Source organism: Aulostomus chinensis, chromosome 12, assembly GCF_037954235.1.
Source record: "Aulostomus chinensis isolate RoL2024-O1b breed Wild chromosome 12, RoL_Achi_v1.0, whole genome shotgun sequence".
Lineage (NCBI taxonomy): Eukaryota > Metazoa > Chordata > Actinopteri > Syngnathiformes > Aulostomidae > Aulostomus > Aulostomus chinensis.
This window is the reverse complement of record NC_141331.1, coordinates 13,130,803-13,147,402: the sequence shown is the minus strand read 5'-3', so window position 1 is coordinate 13,147,402 and position 16,600 is coordinate 13,130,803. Positions and strand designations below refer to the sequence as shown.

General features: G+C 43.2%; 1 protein-coding gene across 3 annotated transcripts; it reads right to left on the bottom strand.

The window, feature by feature from the left end:
• Nucleotides 1–3,633: 3,633 nt before the first annotated feature.
• On the bottom strand, nt 3,634–16,366 carry tmtc4 (transmembrane O-mannosyltransferase targeting cadherins 4). Of its 3 annotated transcripts, none has more exons than XM_086221220.1 (19): nt 16,140–16,366; nt 15,915–16,008; nt 15,580–15,783; nt 14,752–14,867; nt 13,829–14,045; nt 12,128–12,215; nt 11,876–11,976; nt 11,518–11,610; nt 11,189–11,350; nt 10,328–10,530; nt 9,956–10,130; nt 8,519–8,650; nt 7,986–8,065; nt 7,789–7,896; nt 7,560–7,701; nt 7,290–7,404; nt 5,595–5,707; nt 4,422–4,491; nt 3,635–4,281 (listed from the first exon to the last, which is right to left on the bottom strand). In XM_086221220.1, exons 3-19 carry the CDS (start codon nt 15,739–15,741, stop codon nt 4,133–4,135), a joined length of 2,226 nt encoding a protein of 741 aa, XP_086077346.1. In that variant the 5' UTR covers nt 15,742–15,783; nt 15,915–16,008; nt 16,140–16,366; the 3' UTR covers nt 3,635–4,132. The 3 variants fall into 3 exon arrangements, with proteins under 3 accessions (XP_086077348.1, XP_086077346.1, XP_086077347.1); XM_086221221.1 differs by having other exon boundaries at nt 16,326–16,366; XM_086221222.1 differs by lacking the exon at nt 15,915–16,008 and having other exon boundaries at nt 3,634–4,281; nt 16,326–16,366.
• Between the last annotated feature and the right edge of the window lie 234 nt (nt 16,367–16,600).

Below are 16,600 nucleotides of genomic sequence, written 5' to 3'. Positions count from 1 at the left end.
CCATTCATCAGAGGCCTGCTCTCTCCCCTTATCCGGCCACAGCCATGACTGATGGGCCTGTCTTTTGTATGAATGTTGAGCACAGTGGAAAGCCATATGCCACTGGCACCAGATCCTGCCCGCCGCCTCCCACTGTAGCAATGGTGGATGGAAGAAGGAGAAGAAGAAAGTCAGAGAGAACAGCAGGATGAGGAAGATGGGATCGCAAGGAGATACAAGAAAAATTAAAGTTTTTGAGGGTCAGTGAATGCTTTCTAAATTCCGTAAACAGCTTTGACAAGTCGGTAGAACTGACAACCAGGCCTTTATTTACATTCGTACACATGCAACAACACTCAGCTCGACACATTAATAGTGGTAGAGATGTATTTTTAATAAGAGAAGCGATGGTGGGAGGTGAAAGGGGAGGTGGTGCCGGGCTGGTCCATCTGTCCCAAGCAGCCTCTCTCCCAGTGCTGCTGCCGCCCCCTCGTGAGAGAAGCACAGCTGTTACTGGAAAGCCCTACTGTCCAGAAAGGGGCTCACACACACACACACACACACACACACACACACACACACACACACACACACACACACACACACACACACACACACGCACACACACATTTTTCCCCTCCGCCATCCACCTCTCTGCCCAAACACCCCTGCAAGAGGATGAAACGAACCAGCGAGCCCAGCCACTGTGCAGTCAGCCTGCACGTCTGCAATTTCAAACCTCTTTAGATCATTTTTCATGCTTGCTCAAAATGAATAATGCACACATTAACTGGTGCCAGTTAATAAATTTCCATCTCACTGCTCTATATTTTTTCAATAAGGGTCTAGCTGCTTCGTTTTGTTTTGCAAAACAGCCTCTGAGGACTTCTGTTGCAAATTATCTCGCCCCCCTCTCACCTTCAATCCACAGCCTTTCTCTTATAAAATCATCCTAAAAAGTTTCATGGTTGCATGCAAATGTCAGTGCGTTTTCTATTTCGCTGTACACATGATCACTCATTGTGCTTTTCTCAGCTGAAGATAAAACACGGCAGCATTTTTCACAAGAGTGCATCCCCAACATTTGGCCCCCAGGGCACCACTACATAGAAACAGAATCAATCTTGGGGAACTTCCAGGCTTTGTAAAGGAGCCAAATTGGCAGACTATGTCCATTATATCAGTTCAGCAAAGCCCTGACTAGAATCTGGCTGCACTAGACGTTTTATAGCCCATCTCTAACTATTAATCATTGGCCGCGACATCACGGACTCTCAAGGGGGCGGCAGGACGCTCCGTTACAGAGAACGCCGTTGAAAATGCCAAAGCATGTAGACACGACGGTCCCAATAACCACTGACAGTAGCCCTCCTTAAAATGACAGAGTGCATCCAAGCCAGACGGACAGAGCACCGTGACAGGCGAGGGGACCCCTCTGAAAATGCCACCGTGCCCTAGTGGCCTACCATGTTGCGGTGCACTGGTTGTATCTGTACTGAGGTCGTGTCATGTAATATGATCTAGATGAAGCGGACAGGGTGGGTCCCTCTCCGGGATGACGATGCGCTATCAGACAAGCTGCTCTTCTAATAAGGACTGCCACTCTAATGATCACTCAGCCAGCCTTAACCTTTGACCCGTACTGTTAGAGCAAAAGGAAGGAGGGGTGGGCCGAGATGATGGGGAAGACTGCGGGTTCAAATGCGCTGAATTTACATCAATTAGACAGGCAAGATGGAGGTAGCCATCAGAGCCCATTAGATTTGTTGTGGTTGGGGGGAACAGGAGGGAGGGACAGCGAGGACCCAACAGAGGCCTCGCAGACACATCACAGGACCGCCATTGATCACGTCCTGTCACATTGATGAGAACCCTCTCCCAGCCCCTTTTCTATGTCTTCAAGCTGCCGTGTTTGACTCTGCCCAATACCACAATAAAAAAAAAAGATGTTAGAAAATAGCATGCCACCCAAAATATCTTACAAATATACATGGAAAATACGTGACAGTTGCAACATGACCTTCACGCACACATTCCCACTGCTGCTTCATTTTGTGCCACAGGATTTGAATATAACGCTTTTGAAAAAGCCCAGCGTTTCTTTATTTTGGTTGGGGGTGGTTGTTGGTGCTTATTAGATGCAAAATAGCACACCTGCGGTTCCAAAACACCCTCAGTGGGTTCAAATTAGCGCTCCCTCACTTCCTGCTCTGTTGCTGCAACAAAGGGATGACAATTTTGGTTTAAAGCTGTTTTTATGTGCCCTCCTGAATTTAGTTGTACATGTTTTTAACGATTCAGACATGATCCTCCTGAACTCGCTGATTAAAAACGATCAAATCTCATCAGTGTGATTGATTGGATGCGATGCAGAACTGCGAGCTGATTCCGTGATATCATTGCGATGGACAATCCAAGCAAGTAAAAGGTGTAAGAACAAGGAGAGGACTTCATAAGGATGTAGTAGCCCATCTTTTATTAATGTCACTCTCTTGGACAGCAGGTTTTTTTCAGTCAGAATGGATAATGAAGATGTTGGCGGGGCCGTTGAATCGGTCCCTTTAATACTCACATATTTTATGATAATGAAAGGTATTCAAAGAATGATTAGAATAAATGCGGGCTCCCCCACTGGTGTGCCAGCACAGCTGTGCAGGCAGTTAGACGGTCAGCTGCAGGCGCTGAATGAAAGGATCACACAGAAAGTAAAGAAAGGATCCATAAGTACATAAAGCCAGAAGCTGATGGTTTTGTGACCGGGGCGTACAAACGTTAGCACGGCATGTTACACTGCATGACGAGAAATAATACGACGGAAAAAGCTCTACATCTTGAATGTCACTATCCGATTCTTTTTGATCTTATTCTGCCTGCGTTCACTCCGTAGCGTGAAGCCCTTTCACCATACTGACCTTTTACACCAGTCTTGTTGAAACAGGTTTTATCTTGAACAATACTTTGAATGTGTGTGTTTCTGATGTATCTTCTTTACATCAAAGCTTTGAGCAACAAAAAAAAAAGAAAAAAAGATAATAAACAAAGTTGAGAAATTTCATCGGATATTAGTTGCATATTTGGGGAGGACACTGATGGTCGTGCGCTTTGCGCGACCCCCCCACCCCCACCCCCACTGTGAATATCAGTAACATCTTCAGAGCATCAAAGCAACAACTGGTGTATTGTACTGTATGTGTAAACAAACTTAGAAACCCCTAAAGCAAAACCATACCAGCCTGCTACAGCTTCAAAAGTTTCCTGCGAGCTGTAGGAAGCAGGTGAAAAAATAGAAGTGTATTGAACTTTGCCCTCGGGTGCACACTTGTTGACTGATGTTTCACACTGAGGTCGCCTTTTCCCTCGGCGGCGTTCTTCTAGAGGAGCAGGTCCATGTGTTAGTGTGTGCGCGTGTGCGTACGTGCATTCATAGTCCCCAGGGAGATCATCCTCATCCCCCTTTGAAGCCTGTGTGCTATAGAGCTGTTTTCATACAGCAACTGGCCACGGGTTTCCTGTCTTAGCTGACCCCTTGTCTCCTCGTGGACACTTCACAAAAAGTTACAAGCATAAACACCCTTTTCCCATTAACTACAGAGGCGGCAGGAGGAGAAGGGAGGCAAGGGGGGGCGGGAGTGCCATCCCGTTCAGGAACAAAGATCTGGGCATGAAAAAACAAAATGCAGCAACACTTATGTGTCACTGTCAGTCAGACAACTTTGGGTCTAAGCTGTCACGTATTTTTTGCGTACAGGAACATTTTGACAGACAGCCAAGCCAAATAAATGTTACAAGAGATTCTCTTAAGTCCACACATGCTTTGTGTTCCGTCCAGCTAAGACAACACGGGGCAACAGATGATCACTTCCACATGGCCTTCCGACGGGGCAACAAAGGCGCTCAGCAGAGGACGGACGATCATGTGACCAGCACACCTGCCCGGCCCTGGTACCACTCAGATAAGATACCTGACTTTAGAAGTCACATGAAAAGCTCTGTTTATGACAAATGTGTTTATGTTGCTTTTCTCTTAAGTTTTTCTTCATTTATTGTGAATAAAAAATCCAGATACACAAATCATGGTTTTTATTTCCAAGTGTAAAAAGCTGAAACCAGGGACAAATATGCGTCATGGTCAGCAGGGGTCTGGGTGGTCTCATCAGGGCGTGAGGCGTTTTAGTTGGTCCAGTTTGCGCCGCAGCATGTTGTAGTTGTCTCTGGTCCCTGGAGCCTCGGGGTCTAACTTTAGAGACAGCTCATAGTGCTTCTTGGCTAATTCCAGCTTCCCCCAGCGATGATACAGCACAGCTGAGAAAGAGTGCGCGCCCACACACACACAAACACACACAATTAATTTGGAATGTTAAATACTACCTCTTCTTATGTGCACAGTGTAATTTCACAGCTGCTCACAAATAAATTATGGTGGAATAACGAGTTCCGGTTACCTAAATTGCCATGGCAACTAGCAGCATTTGGTTTGATCCGAAGAGCATGAAGGAAGAATCCCTCTGACTCCTGAGAAAAAGAGAAAGGTTTTTATATCATCGATCAATCTGTTGACTACTTTTAATGTACTGATTACTGCTCATCACGATTTCCCAGGGCCAAAAAGACCTGGTCTGTGGTCAAGAAGCAGCAAACCTTTGACGTTTTTTTGCTTTGGAAAAGAGTAAAATTGATTCTCAAAATGGCTGGTGGGTAATTTCCCTTTGATCGACTAAAGGATTGATAGTTGCGCCTTAAAAATAAATAAACGTTCGATTTCATTCCCTGCAGGTTCGAGAAAACGCACCGCCCTGATTGACAGCAGACATAGAGGAACCTTTATAATTTAAAACATCATATGTAAATTCAAAATGTTTGAATAAAACATTGACACAAATATTGCGAGAGCTACATTTTCCTTGAATTCAACACCAGCTCCTGAGCAAGTCTTTATCGATACTATGGAAATGTTAAATTCGCTCATTGGCACACACACACGCACACACACACACACACACACACACACACACACACACACACACACACACACACACACACAGTTTCATACTAAAAATATCACTTTGGCACTGAAAACAATTTTATACAATTAACAATAAATCCCAACTTTGAGATTTACCCTTCAGGCCAGGGTTCACATATATATATATATTTTTTTAATCAATAAATGTATTTATTGGGGGAAAAAAATGGAGGAAATTTAGAAAAAATTGTCATCTCGCCGAAATTCTCTAAAACTTCAATTTACACATGAAAAATAAAAACGGAAGTCAATGTCAAAATTCACCAGCCTACAATCAACTTCATATCATGACGTGATGCATGGTTTGACACAACATGTAACAAATTAAATCCACATCCACCCAAAGAGGTTTTTTTTCTCCGTAAATGCTGACTGATTTACATATATTCTAATATGCATGCATCTGCATGGATGATTTCATGAACATTTCAAAGATTTTCTCACTTTTATTTATATTTCCGATACTTTTCCAGACCTGTAAATTCCCCTTTTCAAGTACTTCTCCAGCTTTTTCAAGACCGCACCATCTGGTAAATATTGAAATTTGGTATTAAATGAAAAGGCATCTTCTGATACTCCTACTTCTGTATACCTTATACTTCTGCAGTTTCCCCAGGACGTTGGCCAGTGAAAACATGATGGTGTGGTCATTGGGGAGGAGCCTCAGAGCTTCTCGACCGATCAGCTCTGCTTGACCCAAATTACCTGCAAGACAGAATACATAAATGACCTGGTGAGACGCACATGGCGCGTACAGCATGAATTTGTAACTCTAGTGATGCTGCAACTGAGCCAATGTTTCCTCAAAGTCAAAAGACACAGAAAAAACACAAATGCTGGCTAGTAACATAGTGTCTGCTTTATTTGTCAGCAGTGTCTCGAGCAGAATTTCACCGTCCCCTCCACACATGGAGGAGCGGTTTACTCCCCTAATTAAGGCTGAACACAAGGCCGACTGGGTTATTGATCTCTGTCATAGACCCGTCTGATGTCTGGCCAAAGACGGAGAAAAGGAAGAAAGAGAGAGACAGACAGAAGACGGCAGTCATGTCCTGAGTCATGGCCTGTGTCCTTCGCCACACAAGTTGCCAACGTGTGCCTATCTGCCTGAATCGACACTGATTTTGTGCAAATGATCAAAACAAAAAGGGTCTGAACACCAAAGAGAGAAGAATATTCCCAATTCCATTCTGTTTCAAATGACACCCATTGTTCTTCTTTTCTCTCTTTTTTTTGTTTGTTTGTTGGAGAGTCGGGGAGAGGAAGGGGGTAGGGGTGTGTGTGTGTGTGTGGGGGGGGGATTATTTGTCAGATTTGGGGAACAAATGCGGCGGTGGCGGCGGTGGTGGTGGTGGGGGGGGACTCTGACGGGGCGCTGTTCTGGCTGTGCTTGCCCACGTTTGATCAGCAACATATTGGGCCCTGATTGGACAGTTCCAACGCCCTCCTGGGAGACTCCGCCCCCACGGGAGCAACTTCTGACAAAACGGCTCGAGCGTTTGGAAATCAGAGCATTCTCCACACGGCAGGGAAGAGTGCCTTCAAAACTCTGAACACAAAGCTTTAATACATAAATTTCAAGCATTGCTGATTCCTGCTCTTCCGGTCTAATCTTGTTGGCCATTTAGATTTCCTGCCTCTCCAAAATAACAATGCTGTTTGTCTTGGCTGTTAACTGCTGGGACGAGCTGCACACACAACACAAGGGCTCTCCGAAAGTAAAGTAGGCCGATAATGATCTGCTGTTTACTGTTGTTATGACTGCAACAACAAACATTTCAGACGGAAGCAAACGTTTCAGTGGCATCAGAAAAGTTGAGAAATTGTAGTCAGTGAATATGATCACTTTAGGAATGAAAGCAGGCTCTGGTCTTCAGGCATAATTTACACGCGTGTATCTGTTGGTACCAGCGTTTCCTTCCGGACACTGGTTCCGAGCCTGTCGGTACGTGATATGACTGCATCATTGTTTTATGATAACCACTTTTAATTGTGGTTACAGAAATGGGTTTAAGGAATATAGTTTGTTTGTTTTTGTCCCCTTTGTAAGTGCCGCCGCTAAACGTTCCTGTTCACACAGAATGTATAAACTTCCTCCATACAGAGGACTTTTTTGGACACGCAACACAGCGACGTACTAAACAGCTTCTGGAAAACTGGAGGATGCAATGATCAGTTTCACTTTAATGCAAGAGTAATATTCGATGTTGTGCGTACTTTTACTGATACTTATCCTAGTATTTGAGGTATTTCAGACACTGCTACTGTATGTGTGTTTCGTCAGTACCAGTATTGTCAAGTAGAATGACCATGTTGTTCCAAGCCAGGCTGTGATCTGGTTTTAGCACTGTTGCATTTCTCCATGCATTCAGAGCATCGATGTGTCTGTGCTGGTCAGCGTACTGTCATCATAAAGACACAAATGATATACACGATCAGTCTTATACAAGTGTTTACACTGTGTATGGCAAAAAAAAATTATTTTTTTTTTATTCCAAACCTTCCATAACTGACTGTAAGCTTCTGTTTTTTTTTTTTTTTTTTTGAGGAGTCTCACCAAGCGTCCCAGGTTGTAGTAGCAGTCTGGGTATTTCTTCCGGAAGCGGATGGCGTTCCAGTAGCTCTGTTCCGCCTCATTAAATTTCTGCAGGCTGTTCTGAACTATACCCAGATTCATCCAAGCAGCAGCAAAATCAGGTCTGGAGAGATTAAACAACAAACACCCGTATCATCGGGAAGAGTTTTCCAGTGATGGAACCAATCTGATAGTGAGTTGGACTACATACTGAATGGAAACAGCTTTGGACAGGAGCTGCTCGGCCTCGTGCAGCTCATTCCTCTCCTTCAGGATGTTCCCAAGGTTGTTCATGGCGTGGACGTAGGTGGGGTGTAACCTGGGAGGACAAACACAACTGCTGTTACACTCAGACTTCTTTCACGCGTTCATCTTGTACAGCTGCTAACGCTAATGCTGGAGACGTACCTGACCGCCTCTCGGTAATAGCTGATGGCTGCAGTGGTGTTGCCTCGGTCGGCCAGATTCTTACCTACGTTATAATGCACCTGGGGACGATCACAGCGGACGGCTATTAATGCCACACAAAGCACTGGCTCTCAATCTTGGGGTCAGCACCCACGCGGGAGTTGTGTGATAAAATCAAACTTCTTTTTAGACTGGAAACTGTTTTTTGTTACATTCTATTGCATGAGACTTTGATATCATTTGTCTTGGCATAGACTTTATGTGAGTTGAGGTGAAAACTAATCGAAGCTTTAAACTATGACACTGAAGGCCATACTCTTTTATTTTTACATATTTTAGAGTCCATTTATTCCAATAATTCTAAAACACTAGAGCCAAACTGAAATTCATTACATGGGCAAATAAAAAAGGGAGCAGGCAGGAGAGGAGGGATGGGCATCACAAACAGGATTATTCTGGAGGGGTTGTGACTCAGAAAGGCAGGGAACCACCGGACTACCATCTCATGTAGCTGGCGAGACGTGGGTCTTTACCTTGGCGTTGAGCGGACAGACATTCAGGGCACTGGTGAAGAGGCTTTGCTCGGACCGCCACTGGTGACTGCGGAGAGCACAGCGAGCTACAAACACACACAGCAACCCCAGTACGGATGCACCCAGCAGCCTCTGGAAAGAAGCAAACGAGAGAGACAAAGATGACACTTTCAGGGTTTCTTTTAATATACAACAAGGGCTATTTTGACTGAATACCCTTCAATCTGAGTTATGGGGTTAATATGAGGCTTGTGTTTGATACTAAATCCTGTCTTTTTGTTAACCTGGCAAGAAAATCAATGCCAGGCTCTGGTGGAGATTACATCCTGGTGGTCATGTTTCATTTTCTGGCCGTTAATACTCAAGACACAATTAACTTCAAAGAGATTTTTTTCCCGTCCTTCTTTGCAGATCTGATATGTAGAGAAAAGTCCCCTCATGTGGTATGCAAACCCTTAAGCAACAGACCCCAAAGGAATGATGATTAATAAATTATTGGGATTTCCTGCATTCTTAAAGCACCCTGGATCAAGATCTCCTCCCACAATCATCCGACTTGAGTACTGCCCCCTTTAACCCTTCCAGCCTCCAGCAGCCAACATTGGGGAGTGACCAGTTCATACCCCAGAGTGAAAAAACATCACCCCATCATTTGCCATCACAAGTCACCTCTGGTCACCCACAGCGAAAAGCTGGCACCAACTTTTGATCTTACAGCAAACTGACCATCAACAGACTAACCAGCAGAAACACAGCGGGAGGTTTGTAAGTCATCATCACCGACAACAAGGCCAACCAAGATCTGCTGCACAACAAGCTTATGCACCAGCGTCAAACACACATTCACCAAACATGAGGTTTAGCCACACAACAAATTAAAGGAACCAACTGAGAAGAACGGAGGCTGGAAAATGTAGCTTTCATGTTTGTCTGAGGACAGTTAAGACCACATGTTAGCATGTGTACTGTACATAAAAAGCAATGTGGGCCTATTAGTTTAATTTCCATGAACCAGGAATTGTACCATTAGCACAATCTCATCATCCTCATGTAAAAATAAGCTAACTGGCTACGATGCATGTTTGTAACAGCTCCGTCTTTAAGAACCAGGAGTTTTGGAGAACTTTGAATTAGAGGATGTTGAGTCAATGAGCTAATGAACTCAAAATGGACGATGAATGTGGCCACAGGCTAAATCCTTGAATATTCCTGTCATGTAAAATAATTGACATTCATGTCATCACCAGCTGAGCTACTTGAGCTGATGACAACAAATCTACACGTCCATGTTAGGCAGACGGCCCGCTTCAAATGCATGGACAGTAGCTTATAAGTCTTTTGTCCCTTAACTGCCTCACTGAGATGTTTGAAAAGTGACAGCAGGACCTGGCAGCTGTGTGAATAAAATGTGCTCTTTTTGGCGTGCTGCAGTCCTACCCTATATTTGGTCCAACGGTAGCAGCAGTGTCCCAGGGCGTAGGCCAGCAGTAGGCAGTAGCCAGACGAAGACAGGTAGAGCACTCTCTCAGCAATGACAAAGCCCACCCGGAAAAATATGTTGCAGGCTGGCAGGAAAGGGACCACCAGCAGCACCAGACCCAATGTCAGCGTCCTGGTGAGGGGAGGGAAAAGGCCACAAAGGTGCAACATTTATGTGGAAGATGGTTTAAGAAATGTTCTCCGTGACTCCTATGTTTCTGAAAAAACACGCTGAAGTGGATATATCATTTTAATAATCAAGCTCAGGTCTAGAGAGGCCCACATGCACTTTCATCTCATCTTCTGTGAGAAGTGGTTCTGCTCTCTTACCTCCTTCTCTGGCTGTCCTGCGAACATAAGGCTTGGCTTATCAAGCCTATCAGGAAACACCAGAGCAACAGAGGCCACACCATCCTCCAATCAGTGGCTCTCGTAATGAGAGGCACACAGCCCATGGACCAATCAAAACAAAGCCACCAGGGACACAGCAGCAGCCAGGCATTCAGAGAGTAGTAGTAATTATAGTTCACTATCTGCCAATCAAAGAGGAACAGGACGGGTGAAGACAAACACGACAAGGAAGAAAACGCTTTTCAGATTCAGAACTAAAGTCAATCAATGTGCTACAAATAGAAGATTAACTGGGAAAAAGTCTTAATGAGCAAATTAATTAAGACACATTACGATCTATTCATTTGTATATTTGGAATGTTTAACAGAATCTTAAGTTTCAAGTTAAAGATTAAGTCTAAGATTAATATAGATATTAGGGAGTAAGAAAACTCCATTATCACTACATTGGCTAAAATGGGTATGTATGTTGTTGGTTTTTTTGGGTTTTTTTTAATGCAGTGATCTGGAAAAGAGGTTATAAAAACTTACAGTTATGTAAAGGAGGCAGGATGTTAAACAATATAAGAAGTTACAACCGTGCACTGAAATAATAAATTGTTAATACACTGTAATAATTGTACATTATCACAAGCATTTTTTTGAATTATGATCTATCAAAATTTTAAAAAAGCATTATCCAATCAGCACATCACAAGACAACATATACACAGATATATCTATTATAGGCCGACACCAATATGCAGCTGGGCTCTATTTTCAAGAGGGAACAAGTGCAACACAGCTTCGTAATTTTAGCATCTCAGACGGCATTAAACATCAGAAACAACTCTTACTCACTCTAAGAAACATATTCTCAGCAAATGAGGCAGGGTTGTCTACTTCAGTGAACGCCGGGGGTCCTGTTCCCATGATCCTCCAGCGTGCATACAGCATCAAGAGTCCTCCAAGACACATGAGAGCCAATCGTGTCAGCAACCCTGGCTGCAGCATCTTGCTTACCTGTCAGAAAAAATTACATTTAATGTATAGAATCTGTGCTTGTTTCAACGAACCCAAATGAGTATGTACATCAACAATGTATGGGATGTGACGTTAATCAAACTAGGGAGTGCATAATTTATGACAGTCGAGAGAGTAGGGGGGAAGGGGGGTAAACTGTAACTCACATTGAGAGGATTCTTCCTCAGGAGGAGCCTCTGGCTGAGTTCGTACACATTAACATTACAGATCAGGAGGACATCAAAGGCTGCATTTACACCCTGAAGGAAAATACATGGACGAGGAAGAAAAAATGGCATTTAAATTCATATAGGTCAGCAACAAAAATGGATCTCCCCTGGCTCTTACATGCGGAAAACATGAGACTTTTAGAGGTGAGCAGGAGGAGATCATATCAAGCGCTAATAATGATGTGAATTCAAAAGAACTGGCTGTGATGACATTATCAACTAACTGTAACATAGCTTTAAAACAAACAAACAAACAAACAAACAAACAAACAAACAAACAACAAAACATGTATACCAAGACTGTGATGCCTTGTTCTTTACAAAGCATTGCTGCAGCACACAGCAAGAGGCTGGCCACAACCCACTGGACAGAAAACCTGTCATCTCTTTCGCTCCCTGCGAACACAAAGCCAAAACCGAGCTAGTTATGGACAGCAAACATTAATTAGTGTTTGATGCTGACAGTGTGTACCTCACCTGACACAGACTGGCCTTTATACAGTTCTATGATGCACATAAAAAATAATACTTGTCTCAGACACCTTACCTTTGTTGAAAGCTTTGCAGTAGGTGAGAAAAGAGAGCTGAAAAAAAAGGGCGCACAAAAGATCTGCCCGACCCACAATACCGGCCACCTAATCAAGGCAGAAGGAGAGAACCAGATTTAGTTATGAGAGGTGAGGAACAAAAACGCAAACAAACAAATTAAGAAACCTCATCATGTTGGTCTTTCTACAGATAGAGGGTTAAAACTGGAGGATTTTTCAGGTAGAAAGTAGGAGAAATCTCTCATTACCACACTGGCTGTTGATGTACGTTCTATACTGTGTGTGGGTACAGTATGGTTAGCATCCTGGGGTTGCCTGCTTTGATACATACAGCAGGCCTAAGCCAACAGTCTGGCTGCCTCCCACCCCCCAGGTCTCACCCCATCCTTGCTCTGCATGATTAAAGAGAATGGAGAGAGGGAATTGCTGCCTTCCAGCCAGGCTTTAGAGCAAACACACATATGCTGGCAGGTCAATAAGCATCCCAACATGGCTAATAGTTAGGCTGTGCTACCACCGACACCTTGGCCTTGTACTCCCTGCTGAGGCGGGGCTTTTGTTCTTGGCGTGGAAACACTGCATGTTTAGTATTAAACCTCTGGACAAGAGACACAAGGTGCCAGGATGCACTGCTGCAGGGAATCCATCTTAAAACGCATAAACATGTTTACTTTTAGCCCAAAATCTAATGCTGTACAACATCTCAGTGGCCTGTAATAGCCCACGGAAGCAACTGATGGAAAATTTGCTTCGCGTTGTGACTGAAGTTTTTTTAATATTGACTCAAAAAAGTTGGTGGTTCAATGACTTGATTTACTTAAAGACAAATATTCTCTCACATGAGGCATTGTGTGCCAATGAGAACCTGCCACCCTATAACAGTGTTTATTGATATTAATGTATAAAACTGGACCCGAACAAAATACATACTTATATACCTTTCAATAAATCAAGACTGTCAATAAAGATAAATTATAAAACAGACAAGAATACAGAATTGCTGTTCCCGCAGAATCAGATTGTATATATGGCAGAAGTTGACGCAGTGGCAAGTGGGAGGGCACGCTGCCCGGTGTATACAAACTCTTCCTCTCTGCCTGTGAAGATTATGTAAAGCACGCTCTCAAAAAAAAAAAACCAAACAAAAGAAACACCACAAAAACACAGCTTAGAATACCTAAAATTTCTCATTATATAGATATAAATAATAAATAATAGAATAATATCAGACACTACATTCTTGCTAATGTCAGACTCGGTGATGGGTGCTCGAGTCCACATAGAGTGAGATCAAATGAATGGCTCGTAGCTGGTGTGGTATTTATTCCCCTATTCTTATATATATATATATGTTACTGGTAGCTCTACTCTGCAGCTCTCTTTACTTTCAAGTATGTGTGTGTGTGTGTGTGTGTGTGTGTGTGTGTGTGTGTGTGTGTGTGTGTGTACAGCAAACATTGATTCCTACATTCTTTATACATCTTGTCCGCATTTCTGATGCTTTCTTCTGCTGACAAGTGGCAGTAACTTCATTTCTTAGGGACTCTTCAGTGTTTGCACCCATTGTAGTCACCACAGCATGTGTGTTTAAATGATGTTTTATTCTTGTCTCTGTATATGAGTGAGTGCTTCAGCTTACTGCCTCAAGACAGATCCATTTGTTAGAAATTAAACTGACATGGACGTGGAGCTCTACTTACACTTTCTGTGTGAACCGGGTGCGTGGCAAAGAGGAGTGCAGCCAGCAGCGAGGTCTTTGGAGCATTGTTCTCTATCCTACTCTTCTCATCATAAGTAAGTCCACCAATTAGTATAGCAAATACATCAATCATGAGGGTGGATATGACAGCATGGAGGAGGATGTTCAGTACATGGAAGCCAACAGGGTGCAGGCCTCCCGCCAATAGGTAGTTCAACCTGCAACAGGGAGAGAAGGACATTCCTGATGTTTAATGTGTAGTAGCTGCAGGAACAACATACGTGTAAGAGGAAATAGCAGCTAAAAGGTTCCATGATGGTACTGGGGGATGATGAAAAAGAGTGCACTTGGCATTTCGGTGTATGCATCTAGGCTATCGTCATCCATAATGACCAGCTGCAGGGATACAAGTCTGGTGCTCTTCAGCTACTCAAATGGGTGTGGGGTATTTCAAACATTTACTCATATTTGAACAACTTAGGTATTTAGACCTATTTTTTCCCCCTATGGGAAACTACCATAGGTGTACTGTCATCACATCACCGAGCACTCTGCCTCTGATTAGCTAGTACTGAGTGCCTTTGGGTGTGTGGAGTGAGATGGACTGGGTCAGAGCTGATCAGAGTGGAAGCAGCAGGTCTTCACAGAATGCAGGTATGAAAAACCAAACACCGGCTTACATAAGTGGCACGTACCGCCGTTGGAGAATCATGGAAATATCAGAAGTCAAGATGAGTGTGAGACTAAGAAGGCAAAGATGATGTTTATGTGCTCATGATTAGTCGGGTTGGGCGTGTTTCATCTGTGGTTAAACTAAAAATGCTATATAACAGAATTACTTGTTGCCCACTTTCATAAACGCTGCCCATTTAATAACTAGGTTTAAGTGTTGTGTTGAGTGACTCTGAAATCAAGTGCACCAACCTAAAGGTAAAAACAGTGAGAGGTCGGTAGGATTTATGACTAGAGTTGCTACTCAGGTTGCTTCCCCAAAAGTCATTATTCCAAATGTTGTTCAAGGGTGTTGATGGTTTTAAGTCCTGCAATCAGAAAATGAAACCAGATTAGAACCACAGAGTTGTAGGAAATATGGAACTGAGGAACTAGAAGTCCCTCTCAGTTATTAGCACCACAGCTGAAGAACCAGAAACACAAACTGGACCCAACTTAAACAAGAATAGCGGTGGTGGAAAGAAATTATCAATAAGGAAAGAACACAGACTCATTCTGTTGTTTTTTGTCTGTACTGTTGCATCACTCTGAGTCATATTAAGTGAATGAATACTATTTTTAAAAGACTGCAGGAGAGAACCTGCCATGTTCTTGATTGACTTCAGAATGAAACTGCCATCTGAAAATCCTAAAATTTTCTTTCATGTCCACACTTCCTCAATCACACTCGTTCTAACCTTTTCTCTCACAGATTTACCAAATAAAACATTAAACAGAGTGGAAGAGATGTTTGACTAGTTGCAGTTAACAGGGCTCAACAACAATGACATATATTACATCATGATATCATGCATAATCTAAGTAGAATAAAACCAATCTTCTATTTCATTTTAACTGAAAACAGAACCAGGGCATCTGTACAGAATCACATATTTCTTCACAATATACTGAGACAGATTTTGCTTTATCAAAAAATTCCACCTCAATAGCAACAGGGCAACTTCAGAAACGATGGAACCTCAATGCTCATACAACCAAATGTGTTTAGAATGCATACTCGTGACAAATGTCAAAAATTACCTTGTTGTTGACAATTGCTTCAGAATCATCAAAAACAAAGTCCCCATCATAGCTGTTTATGAAGCACAGGAGGGCCACCAGCGCCACGGTGATCTTAGCCCGGACAGGGCCGAGCTTTGGGAGGGGTATATCCTGATCCCAGTACACTTCACACAATGCCATGATGCATCGGGGCTCTGCTCGCTCTCTATCATCATCTAGTCCCTGTGGGGAAGACGATGGATGACTGCAGACGATTTCAGACTCAATCTTCTGATACAAATGCTGCTGAAATAATATGCTGCCAATAGCAGCTATTAGAAAGCCAAGTCTAAGCACACACGGTGGACTGGTACCTTATCTTTAGAGAGACTCGTCGTGAGAGGGTGAAGTCCTTTAGCAGCCGGGTTAGCCTCTATACCAGCAAGCTACCTAGCAAACGTTAACTCGCTAAGGGAGCCAACGATAGTACATGCACATAAACGTGGTCATTAAAGTCACGTCATACAGTTTAACAGCCTAGGGGAATGATTTGTCAGAAAATGACGGATGAATGACTGTAATCTGAAGGGTAACATTACCTTGGAAAATAGCATTAGCATGTTGGCGGATTTTATTCACGTCATTTTCCGTTATAAATCTTGGAGACGCGTGTTTGACGGGATATCGATATTACGGGAAGTCAATTTAAAATATTTCTGCGAAAACTGTGAGGACTTTCAGTTGCATAAAACAAACCCGGCGAGACAGAGGGAGGCAACACTCACGGCTGTAAACAAATATCCACGTTCGTACTCAGACGCTTCCTGGCTACGTCAGTGTCATGTGATGAGTCTCAGCCAATAGTTGCTGCTTAAGTACAAGAGACAAGCGAGATGCAGGGGGTAATTCAAACTGTGCCGTCAGAAGTCAAGAGGATGTCTAGAACAGTTTTAGTTAAAACACACACACACTTATAGATATAGATAGCCTAAAGACATATGGATATATAGACATATATTGATGAACCTTTATTGAATAGAGGCTCGTCAATACAGATTTT

Coding starts and splice junctions, on each gene's coding strand:
- tmtc4 (XM_086221222.1), bottom strand. CDS start 15,741: ATGGCATTGTGTGAAGTGTACTGGGATCAGGATATACCCCTCCCAAAG. Junction 14,868..15,579: donor AAGCAATTGTCAACAACAAG/GTAATTTTTGAC, acceptor TTCTGATTGCAG/GACTTAAAACCATCAACACC. Junction 12,216..13,828: donor ACCCGGTTCACACAGAAAGT/GTAAGTAGAGCT, acceptor TGCCTTGATTAG/GTGGCCGGTATTGTGGGTCG.